Source organism: Tamandua tetradactyla, chromosome X, assembly GCF_023851605.1.
Source record: "Tamandua tetradactyla isolate mTamTet1 chromosome X, mTamTet1.pri, whole genome shotgun sequence".
NCBI lineage: Eukaryota > Metazoa > Chordata > Mammalia > Pilosa > Myrmecophagidae > Tamandua > Tamandua tetradactyla.
In genome coordinates this window covers 159,477,178-159,502,358 of record NC_135353.1, presented here as the reverse complement: position 1 = coordinate 159,502,358, position 25,181 = coordinate 159,477,178, and the positions used below count along the sequence as shown (strand labels likewise).

The following is a 25,181-nucleotide window of genomic DNA, read 5'->3' as shown; positions in this document are numbered from 1 at the left end:
GAGGTGCAGAAGCATTTGATTTTGAGGAATTCCATTTATCTTTTTTTCCTTTTGTTGCTTGCGCTTTGGGTGTAAAGTTTAGGAAGCTACCTCCTATTACTAGGTCTTGAAGATGTTTCCCTACATTTTCTTCTAGAAGCTTTATGGTGCTAGTTCTTATATTTAGGTGTTTGATCCACTTTGAGTTCATTTTTGTGTAGGGTGTAAGATAGGGGTCCTCTTTCATTCTTTTGGCTATTGATATCCAGTTCTTCCATGCCCATTTATTGAAAAGACTATTTTGTCACAGTTCAGAGGATTTGGGGGCCTTGTCAAAAATCAGTTGACCATAGACTTGGTGGTCTATTTCTGCACTCTCGATTCAATTCCATTGGTCAGTGCTTCTATCTTTGTGCCAGTGCCATGCTGTTTTGACCACTGTGGCTTTATAATAGGCTTTAAAGTCAGGGAGTGTTAATCCTCCCACTTCATTCTTCTTTTTTTGGATGCTTTTAGCTATTTGAGTTCTCTTTCCCTTCCAGATGAATTTGGTAGTTAGCTTTTCCAAACCTTCAAAGTAGGTTGTTGGAATTTTGATTGGTACTGTGTTGACTCTGTAGATCAATTTGGGGAGAACTGACATCTTAACTATATGTAGCCTTCCTATCCATGAGCAAGAAATGAATGTCTTTCCACCTATTTAGATCTCCTTTAGCAGTGTTATATAGTTTTCTGTGTACAAGCCCTTTACATCCCTAGTTAAATTCATTCCTAAGTATTTGATTCTTTTAGTTAGTATTTTGAATGGGATTTTTTCTTTAACTGATTTCTCAGCTACGTCATTGCTTGTATATAGAAATGTTACTGATTTTTGCACATTAATTTTGTATCCTGCCACCTTGCTGAATTTATTAGCACAAGTATCTTTGCTGTAGATTTCTCAGGCTCTTCCAGGTATAGTATCAAATCATCTGCAAATAATGACAGTTTTACTTCTTCCTTTGCAATTTGGATGCCTTTTATTTCTTTGTCCTGCCTGATTGCTCTAGATAGAACTTCTAGTACAATGTTGAATAATACTGGTGATGGTGGGCAACCTTGTCTTGTACCTGACCTTAGGGGGAAGACTTTCAGTCTCTCTCCATTGAGTACAATGCTGAATATCAGTTTTTCATATAGTCCCTTTATCATATTGAAGTAGTTACCTTTGGTTCTTATCTTTTGGAGTGTTTTTATCAGAAAAGAATGCTGAATTTTGTTGAATGCTTTTTCAACATCAATCGAGATAATAATGTGATTTTCCCTTTCGATTTGTTAATGTACTGTATTACATTAATTGATTTTCTTGTGTTGAACCATCCTTGCATCCCTAGTATAAACCCCACTTGGTCATGGTGTATAATTCTTTTGATGTGCTGTTGGATTCGATTTGCTAATATTTTATACAGAATTTTTGCATCTATGTTCATTAGGGAGATTGGCCTGTAGTTTTCCTTTCTTATAGCATCTTCACCTGGTTTTTGTATTAAAATGATATTAGCTTCATAACATGAGTTAGGTAGAGTTCCTTTTTCCTCAATTTTTTGGAAAAGTTTGAGCAAGATTGGTGTTAGTTCTTTCTGGAATTTTGATAAAATTCCCCTGTGAAGCCATCTGGCCCTGGGCTTTTCTTTGTAGGAAGATTTTTGATGACTGATTGAATCTCTTTACTTGAGATTGGTTTGTTGAGATTTTCTATTTCTTCCTGAATCCGTGTAGCTTGTTTGTGTGTCTCCAGGAATGTGTCCATTTCATCTAAATTGTCTAGTTTGTTGGCATATAGCTGTTCATAGTATGCTCTTATGATTTCTTTTATTTCTTCAGGGTCTGTGGTAATGCACCCCCTCTTGTTTCTGATTTTGTTTATTTGCATCCACTCTCTTTTTTCTTTGTCAGCCTTGCTACTGGCCCATGAATTTTATTGATTTTCTCAAAGAACCAACTTTTGGTTTTATTGATTCTTTCTATTGTTCTGTTGTTCTCCCATTCATTTCTCTCCACTTTAATCTTTGTTATTTCTCTTCTCCTATTTGCTTTGGGGATTCGTTTGCTGTTCTTTCTTGAGTTCCTCCAGGTGTGCTGTTAAGTCCTTGATTTTTACTCTTTCTTTTTTTTTATTATAAGCATTTAGGGCAACAAATTTCCCTCTCAACACAGCCTTTGCCACATCCCATAAGTTCTGATAAGTTGTATTCTCATTTTCATTCATCTCCAGATAGCTACTGATTTCTCTAGCAATTTCTTCTTTGACCCACTGGTTGTTTAAGAGTGTGTTATTTAATCTCCATATATTTGTGAATGTTCTCGTTCTTTGGTGGTTATTGAGATCCAGCTTCATCCCATTGTGATCGGAGAAAGTGCTTTGAATAATTTCAGTGTTTTTAAGTTTATAAAGACCTGTTTTGTGCCCCAGCATATGATTTATCCTGGAGAATGTTCCATGAGCACTAGAGAAGAATGTATAACCTTGTGCATTGTGGTGCAATGACTTATATATGTCTATTAGGTCTATTTCATTTATCAAGTTATTTAACTTCTCTATTTCCTTGTTGATCTTCTGTCTGGTTGTTCTGCCATAGAGGAGAATGGTGTATTGAAGTCTCCTACTATTATTGTTGAAACATCTATCACTCCCCTCAGTTTTGCCAATGTCTGACTCGTGTACTTTGGAGCTCCTTGAATGGGAGCATAAACATTTATGAGTGTTATATCTTCTTCGTGAATTGACCCTTTAATTAGTATATAGTGTCGTTCTCTGCCTCTTATGATGTCTTTACATTTAAAGCTATTTTGTTCAATATTGGTATAGCTACTCCTGCTTTCTTTTGGTTACAACTTGCATGGAAAATCTTTTTCCATCCTTTCACTTTCAATCTATTTGTATCCCTGTGTCTAAGATGAGTCTTGTAAGCAGCATATAGCTGGATTATGTTTCTTAATCTATCCTGCCAATCTATATCTTTTAATTGATAAGTTTAGTCCATTAACATTCAAAGTTATTACTGAAAATGCGTTTCTTGATTCCACCATCTTATCTTTTTTATTTTATTTGTCAGATCTATATATTCTTTGCCATCTTTCTCTTTGTATTCTTTAAATTACTTTTAATGGTACTCTTCAATTCTGTGCCCTCCTGCAGACCTCCCTCTCCTGTCTTTTTTTTTAAGCCGGCACAACTTCTTTTAGTATTTCTTGTAGGGCCAATCTCTTGTTGACAAATTCTTTCAGGACTTCTTTGTCTGTGAAAACTTTAATCTCTCCCTCAATTTTGAAGGACAATTTGGCTGGGTACAGAATTCTTGGCTGGAAGTTTTTCTCTTTCAGGATCTTGAATATATCATACCACTGCCTTCTCACCTCCAGGGTGCTAGTTGAGTAGTCTGAACTCAGTCTTATTTGATTTCCCTTGTATGTAGCAGATTGTTTTTCTCTTGTTGCTTTCAGGATTTTCTGCTTTTCTTCAACATTTGACATACTGATTAGTATGTGCCTTGGGGAAGGCCTATTTGGATTTATTCTGTTTGGAGTTCTTTGGGCTTCTTTGACTTACATATTTATGTCTTTTATGAGGGTTGGGAAGTTTCCCCCATTATATCCTCAACTACTCTTCCTAGCCCTTTACTCCTCTCTTCTCTTTCTGGGACACTCTTATATTTGTGCACTTTGTTTTGTCTATCATTTCCCTGAGTTCCCATTCAATTTTTTCCATCCCTTTTGCCATTTGCTGTTTTGAGTCTTCGAAGTCAATTATCCTGTCCTCTATATCACTTGTTCTTTCTTCTGTCTCTTCAAATCTGGTGTTGTGTGCCTCTAGTATGTTTTTATTTGGTCAACAGCATGTTTAATCTCTGTGATTTCCATTATTTTTTTTATTTAGCCTTTAAAATTCCTCTGTGCTCTTCTACTGTCTTCTTGATCTCCTTTATGCCATTTGCTTTCCCACTTATTTTATTAAGTAGGGTTGTATGAATATCTTTGATTAGTTGTTCCAGCATCTGTGTCTCCTCTGGTATTTTAATTTGGTCATTAGGCAGGGCTATATCTGTCTGCATTGTGATATGCTTAGTGATCTTCTGCTGTCTTCATCGCATTACTTTGGGAGTTGATTTCTTTCAGTAGTCTAAGGCCTTGGTTTGCAATATGTTTGTACAGTAGGGAGCAGGGCACAGGATGGGGCACTCAGTGCGGTGATGTGTTTCAGGGCAGGTATAGATGCAGGTTGGGGATGTTACCCTGATGCTTGTGAACGTGGGCACCTAGCAGCCAGGGAGGATGTAGCTGTGCGGGTGCAGCATCCCTGGGGCATAGCCCTGGTATGCACTGGTCTAAGGCACGGGGCCCTTTGTGTGCATGCGTAGAGCTGTGGCAGCAGGTCGGGGTTATGCCTTCGCAGGTTGTGGGCAGATGTGACCCGGCTGTGTAGGTTGGCACTTTCTCAGAGCTGGGAAGTGAGGCTGAGGGCTATGCACATGCACGGTTCTAGGACTGCTGTAACGTGTGGTTCCCAGAGCTGAAAGGTGTGATTGGGGGCCCGTGTGCATGGGTGGGCCTGGCAGTGCTGTAAACCGATGCCCTGAGCTCAGGGAGGGCGGAGTGACACTGTGTGACACTATGGGCGAGGGGCCAGGGTAGCCTAGGTATGGAGGTTAGTGTCCGCAGCCTTTATGTGGTGGTAACAGCCTGCGGGGAACAGGGAGGGAGTGGTAGTGCTTGGGAGGGGTGCAGAGGAGGTGGGTTGGGCTGCATTTGGGGTGGGGGTGGGGGGCAGGTACATGCACTGGGGGCTGGTGGGGTAGAGGCACCTGGAGTGCAGGGAATGTGCGTGGGTGACGGGGTTCGGGTGCGTGGGGTGTGGGGTAAGTCGCTGGTCATGGGGCTGTGCTGGTGAGGGTAGCGCAACCAAGGAACGGGGCCTGGCTTACTTCCTAGTCTCGCGTTCTCGTCCGTGTGCTCCCGTGGGCTCTGCGGCTCCACACCAGGCTCAAGCTTTCTGCCTCTCAGTTCCTCAGCCTCCACAACCAGGGCTGCCGTGGGTGGTGCAGAAGGCTCCCCCAGCTCAGCTACGCTCCCAAATCCCCGCCTTAGTCGCCCTCTTGTCCGTCCTCTAACTTTTCCATGGAGCAGGGCTAATCTAGAGCTATTCTAGTCAGCTATCTCTCAGAAGTCTCTCAATTTCCTATTTTTTTTTTAGTTGAATCATTATTTCCTTGGGATTGTTTATCTGGGCAACTATATAGGCTCCCCGCTATTTACTACATAAATAATACATGCTTATGGTAAGAAATACAAGCAACGGGGTATACGTTTTATAAGTAGAACTGTCCCCCTCATCCTTGTACCCTATCTTCAGGACTAGCAGTGACTGCTGCTGGCATGTTGTGGGTGTCCTTTTAATTTTTTTTTTTCATGGGCCGGCACCCGGAATCAAACCTGGGTCTCCGGCATGGCAGGTGAGACCTCTGCCTGCTGAGCCACGGTGGCCCGCCCTGTGGGTGTCCTTTTAGACCTTATTCCTAAGTATACCCGATCACATACCCAGATATGTACATTTACTATTTGTTCCCACAGAAAGGAAATCACATTATGTATACTTGCTTTTGCATCTAGCTGTATACTATGAGCATTTTTTATGCTGGGAAACATAGAGCTATCTTGTTTTTTAATGGCTGCATAGCATTCTATCGTATTAATGTACATAACATATTTAATCATTCCTCACATGAGAACATATGAGGTGGCTTATATTTTTCTTACTATTACAGACAAGAGTTGCAGTGAATGTTCTTGAACATATATTTTTATGGTCTTGATGTTTTCATAGGAAATTTTGTTCATCGCTGTTTATAACAGCAGAAAACGAGAAGCAACTAACACAGTTAAAATTATGGTATCCCATAAAGGAAAAACTTTTCAGCCATCAAGTATGATGCTGCTGACGAAAACATAACTGCATGGGAAAATGCTCCCGATATGTCATTAAATGAAAAATAAAAGCAGACATCAAAATAACAGAAACCGTATTTTGCTTAAATTACATTTATAGAAAAAAGATTGGAAAATATGACAAAAAAGGTATCCTGAGTGGCAGACATACAGGTTATCTTTGGGGTTATTATTATTATTTATGCCTTTGTGTTTTTCTATATCTACCAAACTTTTGCACTCAAGTCTTGCTCTTTTCAATGTTAGATATTTTTTTAAATGCTTGCAAGTCCTGAGCAGCCTCTAGCCAAGCTCACACTTTGCAAGGAAGCCAAAGATCCAGAAAACGGAGGCCCTGGGCTGAACCTCTGGCTGGCTGCGTGTCCTTCATCTGCTCGTGACAGCTGGCCTGGTCGCAGAGGCAGCAGCGCGGAGGTTTGCCTGTTTGGTACCCGTGTGTGGCTTAAGGTCTGTGCTGTTGTCTCCCCTCCCCCAACAGGTATGTGCTTGATGACCAATATGTCAGTTCAGTAGGAACAAAGTTTCCAGTCAAGTGGTCAGCCCCAGAGGTGTTTCACTACTTCAAATACAGCAGCAAGTCTGATGTCTGGGCATTCGGTAAGAATGTGGCCACACTGGCCCGGCCCCATTTCATAAGCCAGCTTCCACAACAGGAAACCACAAGAGCAGCAACATCCATTTGTTACAAAGTCCTTGAGCACTGACACATATGGCCTGAGTCAAGCAAGAGGCTGGAGAAGATGATTTCCTTTCTTGGGTCAGCTGTCAGGATGTCTTCCCCACATTGTGTAATGTACATCCTGCTAGCACCTTCTCATAGCATCAAACGGGATGAAAATGTTTCCTTTGAAGATTACAAAAAGTTTATAAAGAGGAGTCATTGGGAACGAAAGCCAGCTTTGCATGGAGTCCAAAAAAGTCGAAGGGCTTAAAATGAAGTCATCAACTTTCTACACAAAAAAGGCCAAGATAATCATTCTCTTCTGAACTGATTCTTTGGGCATGCCTAATGTTAACACCAAAGATGACCTGGCACTTTCTTTGGCCTCTACCTCATTTTAATTAGTCTCCTCTCCTTGTTTAAAATTCATATGTTAGGGCAGGGGTCGGCACACTGTGGTCCAAGGACCAAAGCAGGAGGCCTGTTTCTGTAAATCATGTTTGATTGGCTTCCGTGTTGCCTCTGGCTGCTTTTCCACTGCCACATCCGAGCTCAGGAGCTGCCACAAACACTGTGTGGCCCGCAGAGCCTAAAAGCTTTACTCTCTGGACCTTTACAGAGAAAAGTTTGCTGACTCTTATTTTATTTAAAATCTATAATGAAATGTAGTAAAGGTAATTAGAAAACTGAGACAGTTCTCAAATTGACACTCTCTTAATTTCCTGATTTTTTTGACATTGTAAGGAATGTCAAACCTGCTTTCAGTCACTGACAGATCAGTCCAGGAAACCGAATCCAAATTAGCTAAAGTTATAGAATATATTAAATACGACTGAGGCCTATGTCATGCCTGTCTTAGTCCAAAAGCATCATTTGATTTTGAGATTGACACCCATAAGATTTCCTGAAAAAAGGAAAATTTAGTTAGCTATTTATTTTTCTGCATGACAAAATTTTTTAAAATGGTTATTCCTTTAGTCAAAGTGGCATTGGTTGTTGTTAAAAAAAAAAAAGATCCAGTGTACACCAAATAAGGAAAAACCACAAAAACAGCATTTGGGTGAATACTTGGTGTCATTTTGTACTGATTAATTTTTGTACCTTGTAAAAATTAGTTACGATCTCCTGGTATCAAATGATATGCCTTATGAGTGATGTAAAAAAATCAGTCCCCTTACTCAATAATTACAGCTGTTTTTGACCCCAAAATCACATTACCCTGTTTGAGTAATGACCTTCTACACCTGAACTTGGCTGCAGATATTTTCTGGCTGATTCCCAAACCTAAACCCATTCTTAAATAATTTGGCTCCAATGAGGATATTCAGTATGAATCAGGGCCTCTGAAGGCATTTTCCGAACAAGAGTCCCACAGAAATTTTGAGCAATGAAATAAGTGTGTAACCTTCCAAAGTGAGAGTTGTAAAGAGAACAGTACTTTTGAATAATTCTTTTAGAATATTGTTCTAAAAAAGAAAAAGCAGCCACAACAACATATAAAATTACTTTATTATAACTATTTTACATAAAATCTGTAGCCCTGGAGGTCAAAGAAGTTTTGAAGTTCGAATCTTAGTCATGGTTTTAGAACAATTTTCTTCCTTCTTACATATTTCCAGTATTCCAAGGTCTCAAACATGCATCACTGTTGAAGTTCTCTGGCCTTGACCAGTACAAGGCCCAAAGGCCTTCATTTAGTGAGCACTTAAATTGTCCCCACGCTCCTTTAAGTGCTTAACCAATTCTATAGTATTTAATCCTAGGATTAAATATTCCATGTGGGGCAAATATCCCCACTTCATAGACAAGGAGCCTGAGGCTGAGAAGGCTTAAGAAACTTGCTCAGCCTGTAAGTGGCAGGACTAGGACTCAAAGGCCACATCGCCAAATGACTCCAGATGACCCCTCTTGACCACCACAGCCAGAACTGGGTTTCCTAACCTAGAGTCCATGATGCTCTAAAACCATATGCCAAGGGGGGAGCCGGAGGCTTTTCCCAAATTCTCAAAAGGCACTTGATTTTTTGCTGGCAATGGTTTTATCTTTAAAATTCCACTGAAAGGTCATGTAATCATGCAATCAAGTTGTTGCATGGAACTACCAAGCAAGAGAAAAAGAAAGGATGAGGATGTTGGTCAGTCCTCAGGGTTGAGGCCGGGGATCCCCACATGGGGAACTGTCACTGTGGAGGCCGAGTGAGGCCCGAGGCAGTTCCTGGGAATAGCCCAGGCTCCCTCTGCAACTGCTCTTGCCGCTTCCCTGTCCACCCGGCAAGAAGAGGCTTCCTGTGTCAGCAGGCATGGGGGAAGGGACCCCAGGCTCCAGAATTAATGGCACAGGCCCTCCTCCATGCCCTGCTCTTTTTCCTCAGGACCCATTTCCCAAGAGACCCCTTGCTGTGACCCATAGCCTTCCTGACCTACCGTGTGAGGCACATCCCACAAACCCTGTACCTTCTGACATTGCCTCTTTTTCTTTTTCGGTGCAGGGATCCTGATGTGGGAGGTGTTCAGCCTGGGGAAGCAGCCCTATGACTTGTATGACAACTCCCAGGTGGTTGTGAAGGTCTCGCAGGGTCACAGGCTCTACCGGCCCCAGCTGGCATCGGATGCCATCTACCAGGTCATGTACAACTGCTGGCATGAGGCAAGTGGGCCCCCGGGAAGCTGGGGGTGGCCTAGATGCATCTCACCATCTCACCACCAGAGCAAAGCTTTATTCAGAGGGAGTCACCTGCTACAGAGCAGGTGCAAATGGCCCAGAACCCTGCCCCCAAATGTTAGTAATTTAAAACAAGGAATGGGGGGAGGCTAACAATTTAATAAACAACTTATGTCCAACTCTCTCCTAAGAATTTCATAAATACTAACTCATTTATTCATCAGGAACACACTATGAGGTAGATACTATTATCATTGCTAAAACTTACAGAAGAGGAAACAGAGGTCCAGAGAGGTTAAGTGACTTGCCCAAGGCCACGCAGCTGTAAGAGGCAGGGCTGAGATTCAAGCAGGCTGTCTACACCAGAGTCTCTGTTCTTCACCACTGTCCTCAAGGAGAACATACAACCACGTGTAGAGAGCACATACCACCCCAGCCTGTCTCCCCATGTCTTCCAGCCAATGACTGAAAACATCTCATGCAGGTAGAGGGTCAGGTTATCTGAGGGGAGGACATGGAGCTGAAATTGCCAGGGATTAATTTGCAAAACATCCACTATGTTCATAGTTTTAATTAATGGGAGATATTAAGGAAGTATGAGGCTCCGTGTTTGCCCTCCTCGAACTCAAGAGTTGTAACACACACATGTGCGCGCACGCACACACACACACATCTGCTGTGGGACTGAGAACACCAAGCAGAATTACGTGCCCAGATTAGAAACGTAGATGAGTGCAGGAATAGCTCAGAGGAGAGGGAGCCCAGTTTTGGGAATGCATTCGGGTCTGAGCCACATCTGGAAATCTCTGCAGAATATCCAGAGACTTTGTGAATGGAGTTTTTGCCAAAGGGTATCTAGGTGAGAATAGCACAAGCAAAGGTGCAGAGGCAGGGGTGAGCAGGATGTGCTTGGCAGGAGCTGTTGTTGGAAGGATTGGAAATAGGTTTGGAAGGTAGGCTTGGCTCAGATTCTGCAGGCTGGATGACAAGAAGAGGAGTGCAAGGTTATTTTGTTTGTTTTTTATAGGCGATGGGAAGCCATTGAAGACTTTCAGGCAGTGCCACATTAAAAGGAGGCTTTTTTAGAACATTAATCTGAGAGCCCATAGCACATAACCATTATATGGTACTGCCTGGTGAAGAAAAGTACCTAGTGCTGCATTCATTCATTCATTCACTAGTAAAAAGCACATTGCTATAGTGTTTAAGCATGCCAGCTCTGGGGCCAGACTGGGTTGAATCCTGCCTTGATCACTTACTTGCTGTGTGACCTTGTACAAGTCTCCTAACTTCTGTATGTGTCATTGTAAAATAGTACTTATCTGGACTGAGTGGATTGAATGAGTTTAAGAGAACGCATTTAGAATGGTGCCTGGCACACAGTAAGTGCTTTAAGTGTTTGTTGTTGTTGTTATATATTCATGGAACCCCTATATACCAGGCACTAGGCTTAATGCTGGGAATAAACTGGTGAACAGAACTTAAATGGTTCCTAACTTCATGTCTTGGAGCTTAGAATCCAGAATTGCTGTCTGCATCACACAGCAATGTTTTATCATTTATCGTTAAATCATGGCCTGAAATATGGGCGCTTCATGATTTCCCACCCTATAGCACTTGGAAAACTATCTAAGGCTTCTTCTATCCATAACTTAGTATCTAAGGTTGTGAGAGCTGCTAGCAATGCTGGAGGGTCAGACTGGGTGGGAGTATAGTTTGAGACCAGCCCACAACCAGGCTGACCTACTGCTGTCCTGACAGACGGAGAAGAGAGGCAGACAAGTTTTATGCATTGAAGCCCCACCTCTGCCCTGACCATCCCCACTCTAACTCCTGAGAACATGACGGCACTCTCGGATGCGAGCCCTGAATAAGAAAGAACTACCTTTTTCCCATAGTGGGTCCGCAGAAGTGTGTGTCATGGCAGAATCCATCCACAGAGGGGTGGCACAGAAATGATGCCCAGTTGACAATTCTGCATATAGTGAGCATTTTGTAGATTTTGGATTTCCCCCTTTCTGTATTTTATTTTCCAACTATTCAAATCCATAGGACTGTTGAAAGAAGAGTAAGATGAGCACCTGTACATCCTCTCACCTGGGTTCATCAACTGGTAACGTCTTGCCATGCCCTCTCCAGTTCTCTCTACATCCACATGCTTCCTTTTTGCCAACTATCTCAGCGTCAATTACAGACATCACAACCCTTCACCCCAAATACACCAGCATGCATCTTCCAAGAACTAGGACATTCTGCCTCACTTCTTATACTATGAACATACTAAGGAAAATCAAACTAACTTTGTAACAGCTTCCAACGTTTTAGTCCATACTTAATTTTCTCCACCTGTCCCCAACGTGTCCTTTGTAGTGCTTTTTTCTTGCAGATCCAGAATCCAGGCAGGGTTATATATTTCATTTGTCTTTCCCAATCTAGAATGGCTCCCCTCCTCCTCCTGTTCTTCATATACTATGCTTTGAGAGTAGAGGACAGCTGTCCAGCAGAACAACACTCATTCGAGATTCATCTGACTCTTGATCTGACCCCATGATGAGATTCAAATCAAACATTTCTGGCAAGAACATCATGTAATTGATGCTATGTAGCTCCCAGCATGTCATGTCAAGAGGCATATGATATCAGACCCAGTCATCATTGGTGATGCCCAGATCTCTCCACTGTGAAGCAAGTTTCCCCTTTGTAATTTATAGTAGTCCAAAAATTGATAGTTTGAGAGCATATAAACATCCTTTGATATTCATTCTTCCAACAGTTTTCATACCCATTGATGATCCTTGCCTGAATCTATTATTTCATTGGAGGTTACAAAAAGATTTTATAATTCTATCATTTTTTCATCATTTATCTAGCATTCTTCTGTAAAGAAAAGCTTTCCCCAATTTCTCTCCCTTTCTCCTTTTCTCTAATGAGTATCTAGTGAATATAGTTCATTACTGCCATTATGTTTTTTTGTTCAGTTGTACCAGATTTGGCCAGTGGGAAACCCTTCAACCCTGGCTCCTTGGTCTTTGGACATGGCCCCATTTCTTTAGGTATTTCCTTGCTTTCTGAAATATGCCAGATTCACCTCAGAAATTCCTTGCTCCAGAACTGGAATCAGTGATTTCTCCAGGGACCAGGGAATTTAGTAGAGTTCTGGACTCTTAATGTGAACATGGTTACTGGGGTATCATTTCTCAAAGCCCTTTCCTCCATCCTCCAACACAGCACCAACAAATCTGAAGTTCAAGAGGTCTTCGGAGTTCTTTTGTCCTTTGAATGCATCTCACTAAAGGTGTACAGTCAGGGACTAGATTCAAAGGCTAATTGAATTGGCTCTTTTCACTTATGGTTATGTTTTTAATATGATATGCAGGCTTATTTGTTCACATTGTATTCAAATTTGGGTTTGCTTTTTTTGGTCCTTTTTAATTTAAATTTTTTGGTACATATAACATTTACATGATTCAAAGGTCAAAGCCAAATTAAGTGAGCTCAGAGAAGCATCGCTCCAATTGCTACCTCATTCACAATTTTCATTAGATTTTGGTTTACTCTTTTTGTATTTCTTTGTACAAAAATGAGCGCATGCGTGTATGTATTTATGTGTGTATGTTTGTTTCCCTTTCTTTCTTACAAAATAGTAGCTTAGGAATGCCTCTTCATAAGTGTTGCCCCACTAGCAATGGAGAAGAATGCGTGTTTTCCTACAACCTTGCCAACAGAATGCATTGTCAAACTCAAATTTTTGCCAAAATGATCAATAAGCAGCAGCATTTCATTGCATTTTTAATATGTATATCTTTCATGATGAGTGAGGTTGAGCACCTTTTTGTATTTTTAAGGGTCATTTATGTATCTTTCTGAGAACTATCTGTTGTGTCTTTTACCTGTTCTCTATCAGGTTTTCATCTCTCCCCTCTCTTCAGTTTTAAAGATCCCTTTGTAAATTGACAAGATTAATATTTTTCTCCTAGTTTATCACTTGTCTTTTAATTTAGTTTATGGTGTCTTTTGACATGCAAATTTAAAAATAGTCTACCTGGGCGGGCCACAGTAGCGCAGTGGCAGAATTCTTGCCTGCCATGCCAGAGACCCGCGTTCTATTCCCAGTGCCTGCCCATGTTAAAAAAAAAAAAAAAAGTCTACTATATCGATATTTGCTTTTATTGCTTCTAGATTTTAAGTCATAGTTAGAAAATCTTTCCCAAAACCAGATTACAATTGAATTCACCCAGGTTTTATTCTAGTACTTTATGGTTTCATTATTTTACATTTAGGTCTCTGTTCCAGTTGGTGTTTGTTTTGGTATATGGTATAAAGTATGGATCCATACATGTGATTTTCTAAATGGCTATCCAGTTGTTGTAGCACCATTTATTAAAAACCATCTTCATCCCAGGGATAAAATATCACTGTTTAAAAATTTCTTTTTAAAATTAATTTTTATTTATAAACACTCTATACCCACGAAGCAAAATGAAATAACACCCTAATATTATATTAAATTTCCATATGTACTTAGCTTTAGTTTTGAACTTTCCATTCTATTCTTTGGTCTGTCTATTCATGTGCTAGCACCCCAGTTTTAATTATAGAGATTTTATAAGATGTTTCAATATTTGGTAGAATACCAACCCCCATTTCTCATCTTTCTTTGTAGTTTTCTTAGCTATTTTTGCATATTTTAAACCTATGACTAGAAAAGCAATGTATTTAGCTTGAACAAAGTGTTCATTTTTTTAGGAGATGGTCTTTGGTTTATATTTTAAGTTGGAAAAGTTGATGTCTTTATGATGTTGATTCATCATATTCTAGAACAAGGGATGTTTTTCTATGTGTTGAAGAGTGCACTTATATTTTCTCAGCAGTGTTTTAAAGTTTTCCTCATTTTTGGAAACTTTTTGCTAAGTATTTTGTTTGGTTATGCTGCTTAAGTAAGTGGAGTTGTCTATTTTATTTTCTAATTAATTACCGTAGGTATATATAAAGGCTATTTATTTGGCGTGTTAAATTTATGTACTGCTCTCCTGGTGAATTACTTTATTGTTTGTGTTAGTTCTGTGGCTGATTCTCTTAGGTTTTCCATTTTTATGATCATGTCCTATGCAAATAAAGATACTTTTTCTTTTTCTTTTCCAAATTTTGAAGCCCTAAATCATTTTTTCTTTCTGATTGCATTGGTTAATACCTCCAAGACAAAGTTAAAGAGTGGTGGGAAAGGACGGATGTTGTATGATTCCTCTTAAATGAAATAACTGGGATATGCAAATTCAGAGAGACAGAAAGTAGAGTGAGTACAGGTTACCAGGGGCAGGGACAGGTGGGGGCAGGAATGGGGAGTTTATGCATAATGGGTGCAGGGTCTTTGGGTTGATGGGAAAGTTCTAGTAATGGATGATACTGATGGTAGCACAGCATTGTGTGATTAATGCCAGTGAATTGTATGCTTGGGAGGGGTTGGGATGGGAAATTTTATGTTGTATGTTAAGTATACTACAATTTTTAAAAAGAGAGAGAGCATAAAGAGACAATGACAGTTAAATGCAGTATGTGATCCTGGACTACATCTAATAATGGAGGAGAAAATGCCCAAAAGGACATCATTGGGCAACTGAAAAAATTGAACTATACAGTGTATGCTTCATATCAATGTTAAATTTCTTGAACTTGATAATTGTACTTAATGTAGTCCCATAAGCGAATGCCTTGTTCTTAGGAGATATACCTGGAAATATTATCAAGTGGTAAAGGAGCATGAGGTATACAACCTACTCTCAGATGCTTAGAAGATGGATAGAGGTAGATATATTAAATGCAGCAAATGTTAAAAGTTGGTAAATCTGGGCATCTGGGTAGGATGTATATTGTAGTTCTCTGTATTATTTCTGTATTATTTTTGCAACTTTCCTGTAAGTTTGAAACTATTTCAAAATAAAAAATTTAATGTGCTTTCAGAAAAAAAAAGTGGTGGTGATAGAGGGCATCCTTGCCTTGTTCCTGAACTTGAGAGAAATGTCTGTAATGTTTAAACATTTAGGACTGAGGCATATATTTTATTATTTAATTATAACTTTCATAAACTAAAACATTGGGTTTTTCTTTTATCTAGCTTCCAGAAAAGCGTCCCACATTTCAGCAACTCCTATCTTCCATTGAACCACTTCGGGCAAAAGACAAGCCTTGAAGAAGAAATTAGGAGAATTGATGGGAATGGATATAAATGTTGGCAAACATTTTCATTCTTTTAAAGGAATGTAATTTAGCTAGTTCTTCTTAATGGTGTTCTGTGTGCTGTCTATTATATTACTAGAAATGAACAAGGTAGGAAGCAAAAGGTTTCCTTGAATTTTAGGACAAATTAGTGAGTTTGGTTTTGCCTCTCTTAATGTAACACTTCCCAGCCTATAGCAGAGGTACCTTTTCTGACTGCAATATAGAGAGGGTGTGAAGCAGGTATAAACATTGAACAGAATTGAAAAAGAATTTGTTAAAAGTGTGTTCTTTTCATTATATTGTCATTGTCATGATAATTAAATGTTATTAACAAGTACAGAAATGTGGGCATGTGCCTTTATGTTTCAGTGTTCTCAAATGTGAGCATGCATGAGAATCAAATGGAAAGTTTATTAAAACACAGCTTGCTAGGAACCTCCCCGGAGACTCTGGTAAGATGAGGTGTGCGTGCAGCCTGAGAATCCGTATTTTTAACCACCTCCCTGTTGTTGCTGCTGCGGTCACTGGGAACTGCCCTAGAGGCCCTGGTGACATGATGAGGCTTCGGTGGGCGGCCCCTCCTTCTAACCAGATGGCTCAGTTCTCATCTGAGCTCCCGATTGGAACAATGTCTTTTGATGTCATTCATGTACACAAATATAAAACTTAAGTTAATGTTAGTAAATAAAATATTAAATGTTTCACACAGAGCAAATTTTAAAGAGATGCTAAGGCACAATGATGCCTTTTTCCTTAACCTTAACCAGTTTTGGGTCTGGATTCAGTGAAGTCCTTGTCTTCACTCTAGAATTTATTAGACTTTTGCCTTCTAATCATTTTTAATCCTTGAATGTTGGATAACTGGAGTTTCCACTTCAGTCTTTCATCTTGATACAAAGGTACAGAAGTACTTTTTTTTAGCTTCTCCTGACTATTACTAAGAAGTACTTTAGCTTTAAATCTGTTCCTGCGATTGCCACCCTTCACAGCCTGCTGCTGAACTCACCGGTTATAATCTCATTTGGAATAGTTGGTTGTCTTTTCTATAATGCCAGGAAGGGAGAGAGACAAGTTATGTGGAGGCACTACTACCATTAGTAGTAGTTAAACCCAGCTACTATTTTCCAGATAGAAGTTAATAATGTCCCTTAAGAGACATTCACCCCCTCATCCCCCTCATCCCCTGCCCCACCAGGGATCTCCAGTGGTCTCTCTTGGTTATTTGTTTCTTGACATTTAAACAATGGCTCCTTTATTTTCAGCCAAGAGTTGACTTTTGAAAATCATCTATTTTTTTGGAGGTACACGAATATCAACATATAATGCAGTGTAACTCTTTAAATATCCACTGGGGCATTTATACATTCAGTGGGCATTTATTTAGTACTTACTGTGTTCCAGGTTCTTTTCTGCCCAAGGGGAAAGAAGGAACGAGTGACCCAAAGCCTCTTCTGCCAGGAGCCCACAATCGGATGTCTTTACTGAGCTCTCATCCTGTACACCAGGGGCCTAAGCACCTCACAGAAGGATTTCTCAGATACAAGCCAGGGCTTTGGGGTCACCCTCTTGAAAACTGTTTTCCTTTCTTCTCTGCCTTCTTCGGTGTCTATTTGATCTTTGTAAAATAATCCTCATTGTAACAAAAGAAATACACATCAAATACAGAACTGTCTAATATGAAAGGCTTGGCTTAGAAGCCTGGCTATAAAAATCAAGCCAAGAAAGAATATAAGGTACTGGAGAGGTTTATCAGAGAACAAGTCCAGTGATGCTGGAAGGAGCCAAGTAATGGAACTACAATCATACTAGTTAAAACATGCATAATAAGTTTTGAATGCTATTTAACTGTGTTTAGTGGTGATGTCCAGCAATTATCATTGTTTGAAACCAAGAAACAACCTATGCTCTCTTGTGAGTGAAGAAAAAGGCAGACTGTGTGGCAAGAAGTTTTTCCAAAGGGCAAGATGGAGGGTACATATAAATGCAGCATTTACTAGCTGGAAACCAACAGATAACTTCCTGGTTTTGCTGAACTTTTTTCCTATATGCCAAAAGTCATACAGAAAGCCAAGAGGGTCTGGGCAAAATTCACATCATACCTACGTGAATTAATTGGGAGCAAGCTGCCAACAGAGTTGATTTACAAAGTTGGGTTTCTCGGTTTTGATTTCAATTCAGAAAGAGAGATTGGACCTCAGGCCTCGTCTTTACCTAAATTGGGGGTAAACTTTCAAACAAGGGAGAATAATTCATTGATAGGCACCAGGAATGAGGAGGAAGCACCTGCTGTTTCTGTCCTAATTGCTTCTCTTCTCATCTTCTCACCCAGCTAAGAAATAATTACATTCCCAGGAAGAAAATGCTCAGTGAATGGCTTCAGATTCCATAAACAAATGTACCTCAGGTCACTGAGCATCATACTGGCCCTTTCAGATTTATAATTTTATGTACTTCTCACTGCCTCTTAGCCCAGGGGTCAGCAAAGTTTGTATGTAAAGAGCCAGATCGCTTTGCTGGCCCTGGCCAGGTGGCTTTGCAACTCTTCTATGGTTATAGTGGGAAAGCAGCTGCAGACAGTCGGGAAATGAATGGGCCTGGCCAGGTTCCAATCAAACTTAATTTATGGATACTGAAATTTGAATTTCATATAATTTTCATGTGTCACAAAATATTATTCTACTTTCGATTTTTTTCTCCAACCATTAAAAAATGTAAAAACCGTTCTTTGCTCACAGGCCATATAAAGACAGATGGTGGGCAGGATGACCGTACGCCCTGGTTTGCAGACCCCTGTCTTAGCCCCAGGCAGGGAACCCTCCTTGTAGGGTCTCCATCCTCTCACCAGTTACTGCTACATAGAAGGCCTGCAAGCTTGACTCGGGATATGCAAACTTAGGTTTTTCAATACCAAGCTGAGTTTTGTCCCTTATGAAGACCAGTGCTTCTCAAACTGTAATGTGCACACAAACTTCCTGGGGATCTGGTAAAAATGCAGATTCTGAGTTGGTAGGTCCAGGGTGAGGCCTGAGAGCCTGCATTTCTAACAAGCGCATGGGTGAGGCTGATGCCACACTTTGACCCAACTCTGGGCTAGGCCGTGGTTCTCAACCCTGACTGCACGTTAGCCTGAAGGCAGGAGCCTTTACAAACACCGATGCCCAAGCTCCATCCTAGACCAATTCATCAGGACCTTTGGGTGGTCTGGGTCATCTGAGTGTTTGAAATGCCCCCTCTGTGATTCCAGTCCTAGGGTGAGAGCCACCGAGCTAGAGGAAGCATCCAGTAGAGGTGAAGCACTTAGGGAAAGCACATGTGAGGAGAGAATGAACCTCAGGGTCTAAGGCCAGCAAAGGTGCCTGGATCTTTTAGCGGGGCTTTATGATGTAACTGGGCTTCCTCAAACATCATGTGGCAGTTTGGTTGAATGAGGTACACAGATTCTGGCACCAGACTGCTGGGGTTCAAATCTCAACTCTACCATTTAATGGCCACACAACCTTGAGCCAGTTAAACTCTCAGTCTCAGTTCCCCGTCGGTAAGGGGTAGCTACAGATACTGTCTCACTCAGAGGGTGTTATGAGTTTAAAGGCATTCTTTCATATGGGGTTCTTAGAATAAGGCCTGGCCCTGTGTCATCATCTTTATTGTCAGATGAACTCCAGGCCAGCAAGGGCCAAGAAAACAGATTTCTTTCTCACAAATAGGTCTTAACACTACTCCTTTTGGACTGATTTTCCACTTGCTTGTACCATAAAGCCATTTGAGGAGTTGAGATATGTCCCAAGACCTGTGGGAGGTTGAGGCAGCCAGGCAGTCTGACGACAGCTTTGCCCATGGACGTGAAAAGCAGATGGAATCCACAGAGGCTCCAGCCTGGAGGGACGCCCGAGACCACGGGAGTGTGCAAATCTGACACGTATTTATTGAGTGCTTTGGGCTCAGCACTACTCAGACACTGTGGGTTGATACAAAGATTTAAGAGACGGGGTGTCGGCTTCAGGGGGGGATGCCTCAGTTGGGATTTACACTCCACAGTGAAAGCACAATGGCAGCGAGTTTCTAGCAGGTGTCCTGGGGAGGCGCCTGGGGCTGGTTTTGTGTCGGTCAGGGACACGTCAGGGAAATAGCCATCAAACAACTTGGAAGTGAGGAGGCGAGGCCCTCTAACTCCTCTCGGGATTCTTCTCTCTCCTTTAGGCCTGTCCCCCGAAGGAGGTGTGATCCGATTCCAGCCTCGCTGAGGGAGAATTCCTAGGAAACTCCGATTACGTTAATGTGAAGAGAGTGTGTCAGCCTTCACACGCGGACTAAGGCCACCAGCATGCGGCAGTCCCCGCCCCCACAGCCCCCTGCTCCCAGGCACGCCCACCCAGAGCCCACACAAAGCACAACACCTGCTCCCAAGATGCGGCTTCTTTTTTCCATTCTAGCAACTAAACGGATGTTTCTATTTCATCACCCCTGAGCAACCTGGGAGGACAAAGACACACTTTCTCTATTATTCTCTGATATAGACAGCCCTTTGAAGGAAACACAAGGGAAGTCAAACCCTGAGGCAGAAATAAACACTGAAAGCCGCCTGGGTGAGACGGCTCTCTCCTCAGTCGCGCCCCCTCTTTGGCTGAGTGGGTGACATTTTCTGAACAGAGCCATAGTTTTGAGAGTTAGTGACATCTTCATAAGCCCAAATTTTCCGTACATTGAAATGAACATTACGTACAATACAATCACCCCAGGAGGAAATAAGATCAATTTTCTAAAATGAAGTCTGAACATCATTACTGTTTTGGGATCCTGGATTATTTTCTCCTTTATCGAAGTCCACAGAGGCATAAGGATTTTCTTCACCACTTGCTTGATTTTTCCTGTTGAATAAAGCAAGTCACTTAGATACAGCATTGCTAGAATGACTCCCCAGGGGCCCCGGCGTCATTCTCATCTCCGCATCAGTAGATGCCAGTGCACGCGTTTGCCGTTTCTGCCCCTTCTTAGCAGGCTACGAACTCCTGGGCTGCAAGGACGGCAACTGGTTCGTTTCTTTAGCCCCCAGGCTAGGTTGGCACGATGGCAGGCAGGGCAGAGGAGGTGCTTGGGGGTGTAGGCTCTGGGGTCAGGACGCCGGGGCCGGGGCCCCTGCTCGCCTATTCAGAAAAGGATGGCAGTTATGAAACAGGGCTGCTACTCACTCACAGAACCTGGCACATAATCCTCGGTAAGTGCTACCTGGTCTCACTCTTTTTAGCAGCTTCAGTGGCTATTTAGCTAATGGCCTCATATGAAAGAGCTCCCCTGCTAAAGGGGAAAGACTGGGCAGGGCAGCTTCACAGCACACCAACCAGCTTCGGAAACTGAAGCGTCTAGCCTAATCTGTTACTCACCAGCCGTGGGACCTTCAGCGACTCGCTCAGCCTCTCTGAGCCTCAGTTTTATATATACATGACAATTATTATCATATGTTTTCTGAGAACTCGCATACACAAAAGCACAGAGGAGGGCAGCTGTCTTATTTTTCCGTGTAACTTCTATTAGCACCCACCTCCTAATTATTTAAGGAATTCGCTTTGTGCATATTTTTTATCATGCAATTTTTTATAGCACAGAGAAGTGTTTCTCAAACTGTAACGTGCATCCGAATCACCTGGGGACCTTACTAAAATGCAGATTTGATCGGTCTGAGATGGGGCCCAAGAATCTGCATTTCTCACCAGCTCCCAGGTGATGCTGCTGCTAGTGCTGGCCCAAGGACCACTCTTGGAGGAATAACAGAGGTAAAGTATGCAGATGCTGAAAATTAGGTGAGGAGCAAATGAGCACAGGGAGTGGACTGGACAGAAATCTCTGTCTTCAAAGCCACCAGTTTGACTTTCTCAATTGGCAGAAGCAAACATCAGGAATGCTGTAGTTAAGTTAAATCTTCTTTTCTGTTTAATACACATTGGCCTCAAAGGGCTTTTTATACCGGCTTGAATCCACTGGCCTTGGCTTCCACTTATGTTTTCTAGAAGTTCTCCCTGGCAGGGAGCGCGTGGTGAGCCCTCACTCTGGCAGAAGAGGGGGTGATATTTTTTGTGCGTGTCAGAGCCTACACCTAAAGTTCCCACCAGTCAATAGTGCTCATGTGTCCAGCACTCTCCAGAAGCTGAGGAGGAGGACTCATTAAATGAGTGACACAATCTCAGTCCTCAAGTGACCTCCCACAGAAGCAGGGGCTTAGAAGCATGCCAGGCCACGGGGTCCAGGGGATATCTGAAGGAGACCTGGGTGACAACAAGTGGGGCTGTGAGATGGGAGGAGTGGGTGATGGGCTAAATGGCAAATGGCACCTTCTCTATCAAGAGTTTTGGGAGCTGCGTGACAAATTCGGGTCTACTGTTAGAGGAACTGGAGTGCTTCGTCAGCTATCTCTTATAATGAATTTCAGGGACTATGGATTCAGTTAAAGCAGATAGTTGTGCCCTTTTCCACCTCACTCCCATTCCCATTACTTATTCTACTTTACTCATCCAAAGGTGAAGTCTCTTCTCATGAGAGAAGACATACCAAAAACATTAAAATGAAATACTTCAATTTTGCCAGAGAGTCAATATCCAAAGGTTGCTACTCCAAGTAAATAATAACAACCAGAAAAAGGCAATGGATTTTGGCACCATGTTGCAAATAAAGAAAAATCAGTAGGCCACCTTTTCACCAACCAGATTGATAAAGAGCAACAGGTTTGGTAGTTATTTTGTGTTAAAGAGCCTGGGGGCGGGGGGTGGGCAGGAATATGAGATGATGTTTCATATATTGTTACTGATATGACTATAAATTATATGACTATAAATACCGCCTCTAATGAGGGCAATCTGGAAATATTTATCAAAACTGCACACGTACATACCCTTTATGCAGCTTTCCTGCAGCTAGGATTTATCCTACAGAGATATTCATACACACAGTAAATTACCTGTATTAAGCTATTATACCTTTTTTTCTAAATCACAAACATTTGGAAACAACCTAAAAATCCATTAATAGAGGTACTTAAATTAAGACTGGTCCCTAAAATGGGAAACTGTGTTGTCACAGTTCCTTTATGCAACTAATAAGGAAAGATCTCAAAAAAATATTAAGTGGTGGAATAAAAGAATATATAGACCATGGTGTAAAGCCTGCTAACATTTATATACTGAAAATTAGTAATTCTGGTTGGCTTTGGGAAGGGAACTTGGAGGTAAAGGGTGGTGGAGACTTTTTTACACTTCCTTTTGTATTTAAAAAAAAATTAACATAGGGATATATTCCCTATTCAATACCTAATTTTAAAAATGAAGCTACTTGGGGGAACTAAAAACCTCTATAATGAAGGAAATTGAGCAAAATAGACTAATGCATGTAGAGATTCAGTCAAGAATGTGTTTCAACAGCCTACTGCATGCATGGCATTTTGCTAGCTGCTATAAAATATTATCAACTCAACAAAAGCAAATGAATTCTCTAGGTCAGGGAAAAAAAATCTTCTAGCGGCCGAGCAAGATTAGAGGCCAGATTTCTGGTGGTTTCAGGTCTCGATGAACTTGGATCTTTGGCTCTAGAACAAACGAGAGAGGACCTGGCCCATGAACTTGGGGGACGATGCAAAGTCTGGGCTCCGTGAGGAGGAATGGAGGGGATCATAGAGCAGCAGTTTGGATCCAATGGTAGGGTTCCTTCTGGACCAATTTCACAGTTCAGATGCATCGCCAGTGCAGGCTCCAGAGTCACTCCTAGACCAGGGAGACTCAGCAGAGAGCACCATCCCCCGAGCCTGCCCTCCCCTGGTGAGGGGGCAACACCCCCGGCAGGAAGTAGCCGGGATGGAATTTACTAGGGGCTCCCCAGGCGGTACCCCCACTGTGCTTGCGAGGAGCGCAGCTGACACTGGGCAGATTTCAGGGGATGCATCAGAATAATTAGATGCCAAAATGCTCCACTAAGGAACAACCTTCACTAGCTGCGGAGGTCCGGGTGGTGTCCCCGCGCCCTCTGGGGCTTGGGCTAGGCGAGCCCAGGCAGGGCCACTTACTTCCTGCGCTCTCTGATCCCGGTGAAAATCAGCAGCACGATGCCAACCACCACTGCACCCATAATCACCCCAAAAACAATCAGCCATATGACGACGGGTGGCTGGTAGGGGGGTTCCAGTGTCGGATGAATCCCCTCAAACTCCAGGCTGCTGTCATCCAGTCGGAAAGCTTCATTGATACGGTCCCGGGACATACTATTCGCAGAAGCAAAACACAGCAAAAGGGACATTTTGGCAAAATACAATTATGCCTAGTTATTTACCCCCTATGGCATTGGTCCAGAAAGGATTTGACAAGGCTTAGCATAGCAATGTACACTTAAAATAACAGCAAACTCAAAATAAGCAGTCCCGATGAAAGCCAGGGGTTGTGACAGCGGTGCACCTTGCATCACTCCCAACCTGGGGCAGGTGAGGCAAGATCCTCAGTGGAAAAACGTGTTGCAAGTGTGGAAATGTGAAAACAGTTATAAACGCAAAGTTAACATGTTTGCTGAGAATTTCCCCTCTGTCAGCGTATGTCTATAACGACTTCATATCAAAGAACTGGGGGAGAATTGGATATATGTCTTTCTACACGTGAAACAGGTCCCATAGCCAAGTCTCTGTCATCATATTTTCCAAATCAAACGTGTGGCATTTGGGGGCTGCACTGGGAAGGGACATAGGAAAAGGACTTTTACCAATTCTTCCAGCTCCAGGATGGGAAATGGCTGAATCGTATGGCAGCAAGAGGGATGACGATTATTAAAAACACACACTGGGGCTGCGAGGGTGGTTCGGTGGTAGAATGCTCGCCTGCCACGTGGGAGACCCGGGTCCGATTCCCGGTTCGTGCACTCCCAGCCCCCCAAAATCAACAGCTGGTGGGGCAATAATGGGTTAGTCACACAGAAAAAGAATGAAATGTGACCCCCACCGTACAACACACACACAGAAAGAGATGGAGGGGAATATTCTGGGTTGAAGACCAAAGTGTCTGGGTACAGAGCAGATCAGGAGGTCTGCATTAACCCAGAGAGGGAGAGAGAGGAAATCTGCATCAGCCATGTAACCCCTGGTGGCCTCAGCCCAAATGTGCTCTGTTCGGGTCATTCCAGAAACAGAAAAGGCAAGTTTGAGGTGCCCTAGAGCTAGCAGCTGGGCATCCGGGAGGGCTGGACTCTCACCCAGCACTTCCCCCTAGTCACACACAGGTCTCTTGGAGGCAGTCAGTGAGTGCCTAGGAATATGGCTGGGTAGTAAGTCTACAACCCAGTCAGATGTTCTAGGCTCACCCTGCCCAGCAGGTCTGAACTAAGATCTCTTTTCGAGGGGAACAGGATTCCCTGATGTAGCTCAAGAGGGCCACCTAATGTGCAGCCCCATAATGGCAGGTATGTGCATCCTTTCATGTCAAGATGAACCATCTACGCCGGCCGATCCATTCTTTACCCCTGCTGTGGTTAGGGGCAACTGCTGAGGCAGATCAGGCAAACTGTTTGTTCTGAATACTCAGGGCCCATAGCAAATGCCTCTCTTAGCGTAAGGCTAACCAATATCTGAGGAATCCTATGATTGCCTTCCTTGGTGAGTTAAGTGAGTCCCTGTAGCAGATGACGGCAATGCCTGCCCGCACTCCTTCTGCACAAGCATGCT

The 25,181-nt window shown here is 42.3% G+C and overlaps 2 protein-coding genes across 6 annotated transcripts in view; one reads left to right on the top strand and one right to left on the bottom strand.

Annotated features, from left to right (window-relative positions):
• The window catches only part of BMX (BMX non-receptor tyrosine kinase), a 69,763-nt gene extending 53,932 nt beyond the window's left edge, over positions 1 to 15,831 (top strand). For all 4 annotated transcript variants that reach the window (XM_077146350.1, XM_077146351.1, XM_077146353.1 and 1 more), the window contains 3 exons: positions 6,440 to 6,558; positions 9,111 to 9,268; positions 15,396 to 15,831. In XM_077146350.1, the coding sequence (XP_077002465.1) occupies positions 6,440 to 6,558; positions 9,111 to 9,268; positions 15,396 to 15,470 (352 nt within the window). In that variant the 3' untranslated portion in view covers positions 15,471 to 15,831. The remainder of the gene's footprint in view (positions 1 to 6,439; positions 6,559 to 9,110; positions 9,269 to 15,395) is intronic.
• The window catches only part of ACE2 (angiotensin converting enzyme 2), a 63,120-nt gene continuing 51,352 nt past the window's right edge, over positions 13,414 to 25,181 (bottom strand). Inside the window, exons 18-19 of one of the 2 annotated variants that reach the window (XM_077146349.1) lie at positions 23,544 to 23,738; positions 13,414 to 20,364 (exon numbers count right to left, since the gene is read on the bottom strand). In XM_077146349.1, coding sequence (XP_077002464.1) covers positions 20,256 to 20,364; positions 23,544 to 23,738 — 304 coding nt within the window. In that variant the 3' untranslated portion in view covers positions 13,414 to 20,255. The remainder of the gene's footprint in view (positions 20,365 to 23,543; positions 23,739 to 25,181) is intronic. The other variant, XM_077146348.1, reaches the window with a different exon arrangement.